This window comes from Ostrinia nubilalis, chromosome 15 (assembly GCF_963855985.1).
Source record: "Ostrinia nubilalis chromosome 15, ilOstNubi1.1, whole genome shotgun sequence".
NCBI lineage: Eukaryota > Metazoa > Arthropoda > Insecta > Lepidoptera > Crambidae > Ostrinia > Ostrinia nubilalis.
The window spans coordinates 7,973,945-7,984,372 of NC_087102.1; the positions used below are offsets into that span (position 1 = coordinate 7,973,945).

The 10,428-nt window shown below is 33.7% G+C and overlaps 1 protein-coding gene across 2 annotated transcripts; it reads left to right on the forward strand.

Annotated features, from left to right (window-relative positions):
• Nucleotides 1–898: 898 nt before the first annotated feature.
• Nucleotides 899–10,427, forward strand: LOC135078865 (uncharacterized). 2 transcript variants are annotated; one of them, XM_063973429.1, is made up of 15 exons: nucleotides 899–1,144; nucleotides 1,381–1,497; nucleotides 1,639–1,721; nucleotides 1,818–1,886; nucleotides 2,135–2,255; nucleotides 2,333–2,396; nucleotides 2,624–2,781; nucleotides 2,890–3,066; nucleotides 3,381–3,551; nucleotides 4,738–4,919; nucleotides 5,051–5,192; nucleotides 5,362–5,496; nucleotides 5,903–6,018; nucleotides 9,792–9,914; nucleotides 10,125–10,427. In XM_063973429.1, the coding sequence occupies exons 1-15, from the start codon at nucleotides 1,048–1,050 to the stop codon at nucleotides 10,347–10,349; spliced, it is 1,980 nt and encodes a 659-aa protein (XP_063829499.1). In that variant the 5' UTR covers nucleotides 899–1,047; the 3' UTR covers nucleotides 10,350–10,427. The 2 variants fall into 2 exon arrangements, with proteins under 2 accessions (XP_063829499.1, XP_063829500.1); XM_063973430.1 differs by lacking the exon at nucleotides 1,381–1,497 and having other exon boundaries at nucleotides 900–1,144.
• The last annotated feature ends 1 nt before the right edge of the window (nucleotide 10,428 follows it).

The following is a 10,428-nucleotide window of genomic DNA, read 5'->3' on the forward strand; positions in this document are numbered from 1 at the left end:
AATAAATAAAAGTTTATTTAACAAGTTTAAAATTTTCCTGAAAGTTCAATTCAGTTGAACTTTGAATTGAACTAAAAGGAGGTCGTTTTACATTGAATGAAACAACCTTTAATTAAAATTATTTATACCTTTACATATTTGTATAAATTTATTCAAATCAATATTGATTTAAATTTTTTTTTTTTTTTTTTTAATAGTGAACCTTTCCATGCCAAGCCGTTCACTAGGAAGCTCTTGTTATTATTATGACCAAAGAGCATCGCATTGGTAGTTAATATGAAATTGTCACGAGAAATAGTTTCCATGGATCGATTTTGTTGCATACCACCCTTAATTTATTTCAAGTCCGATTAGTCGGACGAAGTGGAATTGCGATTCCTTGTAGTCCGATTAATCGAACCAACAGGAAAAAAAAGTTCACGTGGTCCGATTAATCGGACAAAGCAGTCGGACCACGTGTCCATAGGGTTTTTGCCATGTTGGAAACCATATAGTTGAACGATGGTAGCGCCCCCCTGTCATTGAGTTTGGCGGGACAGTTCAGCGTGGGTCATCTACAAAGCGACGATGCTGCATGGCTGCAACACCGCTATCCTCTATATTTTATGAGAAATAGAAATAATTTTCCTAAAAAAATAAGTCGCACTATATTTAAATGCGTCCCGACCTTTATAATTATATAAGCTTAAAAAAATATGGCTAGAACTCAGAGCCGTTAAGTACCAAACAAAAAAAAAGCACCCTGACTGACAGTGACATCAGTCAGTGACACTTCCTATTTTACTCTTTGGACACTTCGCATTCGCGACTTTAAAAAAAAAGTTTAAACAAATAAAAATAAACAATTTGCTTTGCTGAAATAAGTAAGACCAGTTTTGCAGTTTAACAAATAAATTTATTTTATTTATTTGAATAAAATTATGTATATAATAAGCATCGGAATTCACATGAAAACCAAAATTTAATTTGCATTTAATTAAAGCATGATTAATCAATATTTTTTCCCTTTACAATTAAATTGAATTTGTTTAATCATAAAGAATCATAATGGATAAAACCAGCTTTGAAACTTACGAGTATCTACCAGCAAATGATTCTGAATCGGAACAATTTTTCATAGTTCATGATAACAAAACTTTTTATGGTAAGTTTACTAAAGCTAAGCAATTTTTAACTGTATTTAATTTTTTTAACAATACAAGTCCCTTCAGCCCTTAGCCGAAATACGACACAATCATAAATGCATGCATAGATGTTCAAAGACCCCCTGCATTTTTTTCTAAACATAATTAAATTCTAAAGCATTATTAATCAGTATCTTTGTTTCAAAAGTTTCATTTCATTAAATTTTTATCGCTGACCATTTTCTTTTATTTCAAGTTCAAAATGTCAAGGACAATATAGAAACACAGACACAGCCTTACACAGTTTATGGTGTGGCTCCGCAACAGTTTTTAGTTGATGTTGATAATCCTTCTGAACTAATTTCTGTCTCGGGTATGTTTCCCTTAAGTTTTTCAACTATTTATTATAAGGATAATATTAAAATTAAAACTAAGCATTTAGTTGAGAACAAAATATGAATTTACTTAAAAACAAATCCAAAGGGAATAATGTTTTATGTTTTTGCATTTTCAGATCAATATGTTGCTGAAGCTCAAAATAACTTGTTCACAAATAGTTATTTGCTTCAGCCAGGAGCAGCCACTGCAAGTGAACCGGTAAACAAACATACCTACTATTTAATTATTCATTTGTTTATTAATCTGTTTATTATCTTGTGTTAAAAAGCTAATTAGATATCTATTTGATTTCAGATGGAACAAGATACTGCAGAAATCATAAAAAATGTAGTTGAGCCTAGTAAACAAGAAAGTTGCACTGAGGTGAGTAAAGTATATTTACATCAGGCTTTTCATTAACATTCCTTACTACTCAATTTTTTTTAAAGCAGTCAGGTCAGGAAACATTCCATAAAAAAATCTTATTGATGGTTTTTTATGACAAATGTATGGCTTATTTTGTGAAATCACTAAAAGCTTATTGTGGAGCACATCCTGGCCTGCACCTACATCAGTAGGTACTATTATTAAATTGATTACATAAAAATAGAGTTCATGTCAACTTTTCACAGATAACTTTGAGTGATGAACAGTATCAAATGCTGGAACGAAAGGGATGGTTACTTCTTGAAATAGGTGACAAAATGTATGTGCTAAATACATTAGGGCTTCACGACATTACCACAAATGACAGTAGGTATTCAAACATTCTTGAACTAGGTATCTGAGGCGTCACAAAATAGAAGGCTAATGTCATTGATTACTTACAGAACTCATTGAAAAGTTGAAGAATGACGGCCAACAGAGCAATGAAATCCAAAACATAGATATTGGGTAAGTGATTATTGTATGACAAGAATTGCTCTGCCAGTTATATGGCCAGCTAATGTTTATGTATACGATTCTCCTTGACTTGGCAAAATTGGACCCTTGGAAGAGTCTCAAAGGCTCTTTGTTAATCATAGAAATCATGTCCCGTAAACACACTCATACTGCCGAGATTTTAGTCGCCGCACTTATTTTTCTAGTTTACTAAACAGAGTTTGCACTTTTTCTTACAGATCATGCAATCTGGATAGTAATGCTAGCACAGATTTCAAAGAATTCTCCCACAATATATCAGGTCAAATTGAAGAACCTATAAAAGTCATTATGGACAATAATAACATGCTTACTGTTGATGAATCTGTAGAAAATGGTTCAGAAAATTACATTGATGGTAAATTTAATTCATATCTAAGTCAATATCTTTATTTCTTCATGATAAATAAATACGTATGAGGTACATGCATGTTTAATAACTTTTAATTAACTTGACATTCCACAGCTAATGAAATATTAAATGAAGAAAATACGGAAACAGAATCCACACCAACGACAAACAAAAATTGCGATGGAATTCAAGAAGAGGGTACAGAAAACACTAGAGTATTTGTTATAGAAAATGAAGACATAAGAAGAGAGGGAAACACTTTAAAAGTTAAAACTAAATTATCGCTAAAAGGTAATGAAATGAATTCTTCTCTTGTTTGAATCAATATAACAGTAACTCAAGTGCGACCACCACATGCATTATGCGATAAATGTAAGAAGTATGACTGTAGTTTCTGCTCTTGTGATATCATTCATAAGAATTTGTGAATAAAAACAAAACAGACATGACTGTTTTGTCTTTTCATTGGTCCTTCGAACTGGATAATTTTCTTATTAATCCAAATCTGTAAATACATATTATTTTTATCGGTTCAGTCTATAATTATCGGTTCAGTCTATAAATGACTTCAATACCAGATATTTAAAAAATATCTAATGTTTCAGATTTTCCTGATAAAATTTTCCTAGGAAAAACAAAAAATGGCAAGAGACTCGTTGCAAAAGTTGCAAAACAGCAAACTACTGAAGTCGTTAAACCTTTTAATTCTAATGACAAACCTAAGGATAACACTGAAGCATGTTCGATTGCTTTATCGGCACCTTATAGTATTATAGGTAAGAAATATACTGGTCATTACAAAAATCGGCCCACCTACGTTTTACAGGAAAGGGGCCGTTCAAGTATTACGTAAGCAGATTTCTTACCATTTTTTACACCCCCCGCCCCCCTTGTCATCAAAAGTAAGCAAAGCACTTACCCCCTCCCCCTATGCTTACGTAAACATTTTTAGTTATATTTTTATATTGTCATTTTTTAAAATAGGAAAATTCATGAAAATATTAGGTTTAACTGATACACATGGAGTAAGGGACAAAAAAATATAATCAGAAATAAAGAACATAACAAACATAATTGCATCAATTATGCATCAACATAAACACAAATGATAACTTTCAATGCTTACAATACGTTTAGTATCCAAACAAAACACGCGCGCGGGAGGCCGGCCTCGCGTATAATAATATGCGGACTACGACTCTCAAACTTCAATGGGCAGTGTCGGCACGAGAGTTAATTATTAGACAAGTGAATAGCGCACGGTAATTTCCCTAATGTGCGGTAGTTCCCCTAATCAGTTCTCAAAGCGAGTGCCTACGCATATGTATTATTTGCGGGAATCCCCGAAAAAACGTAAATAACTAACGATGACGTAATCATCATCTAGACCCCCCTACCCCCCATGTCATCCAAAATAAGCAAAACAGAGACCCCCCCACCCCCCCTTGGTGCTTACGTAATACTTGAACGGCCCCAAAACTCGTTTCTACTGACACAATCATGGTGCCCCAACAATATTGGTGTTATTTGAAAGCCCAATAAATATCCCTAAAGAAAAACACATTTAATTTCTTAATAAACGATTTAAACGATTAACATGGTTATAAAACCAAATAATGATCTCACGTGTCCTCTTTAACAGATTGATAGCGATTAATCCCAACTTAACAGTTTTATAGCCATAAAAGTTGACTCAAGCGTAACTACCTATTTTTAGAAGTGACTCTGGATTCTTCTACAGACACATTTTTGGGGTAAAAACCTTTCCTTTAATGAAATGAAGTTTAGAACTAGGCTTTTAAACAGTGCCAATATTAGTGGGAAGTGGGGATGCAAACGTTTGAAAGTGCTTGTCGCGGGAGGGTCGATTTTTGTGATGACCAGTGTAGTAAGAATATTTACATTTCAAGTTTCGTCCGAGCAATATTTCTCATTTATAATGTTACAATTCTATTTTTACAGATGATAATAACATAGTGGAATCAGAATTCCATATTCTCTTGCAATATTTGTTCCGGAATAACACAAATAAGAACAAATGCACTGCTGCTGATGTTGTCACTGCTGATTCAGTTATAGCACAACTTTTACAAATACCTGCTTTCAAGCCGTCAGTAATAGATAACAATTTACTAATAACAAAGGTATTCTCAAATTTTAAAATACTTAAAACACCCACTTCAATACTATAAAGCGGTTTCGCGCTATGTTTATCGTTATCAGATATGGGAAAAAACTATGCTAGGCGGTCGCCTAAACGTTTTTGTTGTTCCAGGTTGTACAAAACGTGGATTCTTCTGGAAAAGTACTCAATAAAGTGCTCTCGGCAGTGGTCACTGGAAAGGTATCAGAAATCTCAGGGCAGTGGCGTTTTATTCATTTACCACATATGATGCAAAAGATGGTTAATGACATTGGTAAGAACTGAAAACTTTATTACTTCATAGGTATAACAAGATCAATTTATCGTGCTAAATAAATACATTTTACTCCATTATCATAAATTCATATTTAAACACAAAAGTAGATAACATTCATTTGTTTAGATGAGTAAAAAAAAAACAATTTTATTTTTACACATTACAGAAACATCAGTGGAAAAATATTTAAAGGATGGAACGACATACAAAGATGACTACAGCATACTGCACGTGCAAATATTTGAAATCAAAGAAGCCGACAAGAGTGATGTGCGATTATCCGTCACTGTAAATAAAAGAAGTGCGTACTTTTCTCTGCATTAAGAAATTAAGTATTCTTCTTCTTCGTCGCTACACTCTTGCCAGAGTGGTCGTGGTCGTCACACCAGGTCCGGTGGCAAGTCTCACAATCCGTCGCCATTCCTCCCGCACTGCAGCCTTTCTTGTGCACTCGTGGAGTAAGAAATTAAGTATAACCCGGTCAAATTAACTGCGCACCTGGTGACCGTGACGTCACGCCGGCGCTAGGGACGAGGCGAATGCGGGGTGGTGTGCGGGTAAGTGCGAGGGAGAGTCGGGTTGTAGAGAGAGATACTTTTTTAGTGTTAACAAACAATAATGATATTGTAGTGGAATTTAATTTTAATATTAAAAAAAACATTAAATAATTTGCAGACTATAAAGTTAGTTTAACTGTATTGTTACAGACATACCTGTTGAACTGGTAACCACCCGCCACCAACACCAGCCGAACAAAAAGTACGCGTGCAGCGCCTGCGCAGCGTTATTCAGCTCTGAACTGGAGCTGAAGGATCATCAAGCCGTAATACACCCTTTTAACTGCATAATAGATTTCATAATGAATAGTGTAACTTGCTGTTCCACAAAACCCCCATAAACCAAAAAGATATTATAACACTTTTCCACATTGATGTACTGGAATTTTACCCCATTCGCATAAAGTGTATAACTACACTATCTTTTTGGTTATCTATTTACAAGTACCATCTAGCCATGAATACATCATTATCTTCAAACTAGCTGTGCCCGCGACTTCGTCCGCGTGGAATAATGACTTTGGGTAGGCACTTTTAATAATTTAGTCTAATTATTTTACAAAGGCCTATGTTCAGCAGTGGACGTCCTATGGCTGAAATGATGATGATGATGATGATGACTTTACAAATAGCTTTTGCCCGCGACTTCGTCCGTGTAGAAGTCGAAAAAGTTCTCATAGGATTTTTAAATGGTTTTTAACGTTATTATCTAAATGTTTGAATACTATTTGATCGTTTAAACACAGTGAATGATTCAATTACATAAATTTTTAAATATTATAAACAGTTCTGTAAATGTAATATTTAATTACTAAATTATGACTAATGATACGTTTCACGGCTTCGCTCTCATGAATGTTAACGACCGTCAAAAGCACGTCGATAGATGGCGGTCACTAATTTAGACTTTGATTTGCTCGTTTAACCACAGTGAATTATTCAATTACATAAAATATCTTTATTGATTAAATTTTAAATATTATGAACAGTTCTGTAAATGTAATATTTAGTTCCTAATTAGGACGAATGATACGTTTCACGGCTTCGCTCTCATGAATGTTTACGACCGTCAAAAGCACGTCGTTAGATGGCGTTTTTAAAGATATTTCTCACCTCTTCACTATTTATTGAAATTTAGTTTGTCACATATCGTCATAAATTGAAGCCTATATGTTAGCCTGGGTTATAAATAATAATACTGTAAAGTTTCAACAAAATCAGTTTATTAGTTTTTGCGTGAAAAAGGAACAAACATCCAGACATCCAGACAAAAAGGTTACAGTGAGCCAACCATAAAAGATAGACATATGCTGTTGCGGACTTTTTTGTAGAACTTTTAAAGGGGAAAATCCTATCATACATAATTTATGCGAAACTTTAACCGTTTACGCAGCGTCAGCTCTCAAACGGAAAAAAATCACTGATTTGAAACATTCTTCATTGGTGCTCCGCTCCTAGTGGTCTTAGCGTGATGATATATAGCCTAAAGCCTTCAGGGATTAACGGACTATCCAACACAAAAAGAATTTTTCAAATTGGTCCAGTAGTTCCTGAGATTAGCACGTTCAACTAAATAAACAAACTGTGATTAATAAATTGCGCCACTACAAACTGTACCAACAGATGGCGCTGTTACGATCTTACTATGGCAAACTCCACCGCGCATACAATCCTGCATCGCGGTGACGAAGTTTTTTACCCTGCCCAGTATATACAGGGTGACTGGAACTGAACCCGCCATAGCTAATAGGCGTATAGAGGAGGTCATTTGCTAATTATTGAACCTTACTTTCTATGGCTAAAGTTTTATAGTTTAGGAGATATGTCAATTTTTATACTTTTTTCAGATTTTTCCGAAATTTGACCTAAAAACTGCTTCAATTTTTTTTCTCGCGTGATTTCAACAGTTTTTTTTATTTGATATTAATATCGAATATGTCTTTATTCAAATAAAATAAATTTCTGATCCAGATAATGATTGAATAGCTAGTTACAAGCCGCCAAAGTTCAACAAAAGTACAAACCACGATAAAAAATTCTACTTCAAATTCGATTGAAACAAAAATTAATGGTGATAATGGATTTCCAATAATCTTAAAAATATCTCCAGCTTCTCTTCTTTCCAATGATATATCACACGTTGTAATTGGATATTGAAATTTATCAAAAATTCAAAGTTTATGGAAGAAAATGGAGTAATAATACAAAAATTATCCATACAAAGTTGATTTTTAATTTTTTTTTCTTTATAATGTGATTATTATTTTTAAATTCATTTAAAAAAAAAACACGAAAATATTTATGAAAAGGAGTATAGCAGAAAATATGAGTTGTTTGAAGAAACTTTGTTTGGATAATTTTCGTAAATTACTCCATTTTCTTCCATAAACTTTGAATTTTTAATAAAGGATGATGGGCACAAATGTATGGAAAGTGGTACCCGCTCCAATAGCCATAACCAATATATATTTCAAAAGGCCTTTAGATGTAGGAAAATGTCTGCTATGGGGCCAGTTCTAATTCACGTTTTGAAAGCAGTAATTCCACTAAGTATTATATGAAAGTATAACACAATCATCCATGTATACGAGTATGTACTATGACTACAATCTATTAATATAACTAAAATAAACATTCAAAAGGAAAGGATTGTACCTACGATGAACTACCCAAGCTATTAGCCCTTTATTCGCTTTCATCATCATCATCATGATCATTTTAGCCATAGAACGTCTAGTTGAACATAGGCCTCCCCCAATGATTTCCACAATGGCCGGTTGGTAGCGGCCTGCATCCAGCGGCTTCCCGCTACCTTTATGAGGTCGTCGGTCCATCTTGTGGGTGGACTTATTGGGTCTTGTGGGTTTATTCGCTTTAGCAACCCATAATAAAACCCTTAAGAAGTAATAAAACTCTAACCCCTTTATTATTAAAAGTTACACCCTAGTTGAACTCTGGCTTAAATTGTCATTTGGTATGGAAATGTCATTTTAATCCAAGGTTTCTCCTAGGTGTAACTTTTTATTAATAAGGGGGTAGTAGTTCTTCAAATAAAAATATTTATTTCGCAACTATCCCTATCAATAATTATAGAGTTAAGGAAGGATGCTGGAGCAGTAAACACTTCATGCCTCGCACAACCTAAGTACCATACTATGGACACGTATGATACTTAGGTTACATAAAAAGTATGTTTATCTTCGAACGCAACCTGATCTGAGGCTGGTGGCAATAGTAAATGTTGTTCGTCTTGGTAAGACCTTTCAAATGACACTACAAACATAACTATTGGAGCCGGGTACTATTTTGCTAAAAAGTATGTTTATCTTCAAACACAACCAGATCTGAGGCTGGTGGCCATAGTAAAAGTTGTTCGTCTTGGTAAGACCTTTCAAACAACACTAGAAGCATATCTATTGGAGCCGGGTACCATTTTGCCCATTGTCCTTTCAATATCTAATTACTAAGTGTGATATGTCATTGGAAAGAAGAGAAGGTAGAGATATTTTTAAGATCATTGGCAATCCATTATCACCATTAGTTTTTTCTTAAATTGAAATCGAATTTGAATTTTTTATCGTGGTTTGTACTTTTGTTGAACTTTGGCGGCTCGTAACTAGTTATTGAATCATTATCTAGATCTGAAATTTATTTTATTTGACTAAAGGTTTATTCGATATTAGTATCAAATAAAAAAATCGGTTAAAATCATGCGAGAAAAAAAGTTCAAGCAGTTTTTAGGTCAAATTTCGGGAAAATCTGAAACAAGTATAAAAATTGTCATATCTCCTAAACTATAAAACTTTAGTCATAGAAAGTAAGGTTCAATAATTAGCAAATGACCTCCTCTATACGCGTATTAGCTATGGCGGGTTCAGTTCCAGTCACCCTGTATAGACAAACCAAGATTGTGCAAATTAGATGCACTAACACCTTAGCTCTTTATGGTGGTTGAGCGTCTTATTCCACAACTTCAGCTTTATAATATTAGTATAGATATAATTATGAAAACTAAAAACAAATTAACATTTTGTTCCAGGACCATTCTTTGGAAGCTGAAGACAAACTGACCATAGATGTAGATCAATCTTGTAAAACAATTAATGAATATTGTGTAATAGAATCTGGAAAAAATAAATTTTACAATTGCCTGCAATGCAATGTAAGTTATTCTCAGACTACTGCTTTGCTACATCTACATACCTACTACTCTCTCCAATACTACCCATTTTGTGGACAGTGGTTTTTATAACAATGTTTTTTAAACAAGTGGCAATCAAAGCTCCTTACAAGGGGTTAATTTCAGCCAATGTCGAAGTATTTATTTGATAAGAATGTTGCTTGATATTAATTATTACTGTGTCTATTTCAGGTTAGTTTCAACAAACTATCACTATGCAAAAAACATCTAAAGACACATTTCAAGCCAGTTGATCAAGAAGACAATGGATCAGGACAAGAGAAGACTAATTCAAAGGCAGTTTATAGGTGTAACATGTGCTCATGCACCTATTTCCACCCTTCAACATTATCAAAGCACATTCTATCAAGGCACATCAATAAAGTGGCATTGTTACCTGATAAATTATTTCCTTGAATCATCAATTATGTCTTAGGTTATTTATGCATTTAAAATATTGTATAATGTAAATAAAGTAGCATTATGTTAAACAAAA

Bases quoted from the DNA above. Each gene is read 5' to 3' on its own strand.
- LOC135078865 (XM_063973429.1), top strand. From the start codon at position 1,048: ATGGATAAAACCAGCTTTGAAACTTACGAGTATCTACCAGCAAATGAT. The intron at 5,497-5,902 runs GTGCGTACTTTT...GTATTGTTACAG, and splicing joins CGTCACTGTAAATAAAAGAA to ACATACCTGTTGAACTGGTA. The intron at 6,019-9,791 runs GTAATACACCCT...ATTTTGTTCCAG, and splicing joins AGCTGAAGGATCATCAAGCC to GACCATTCTTTGGAAGCTGA.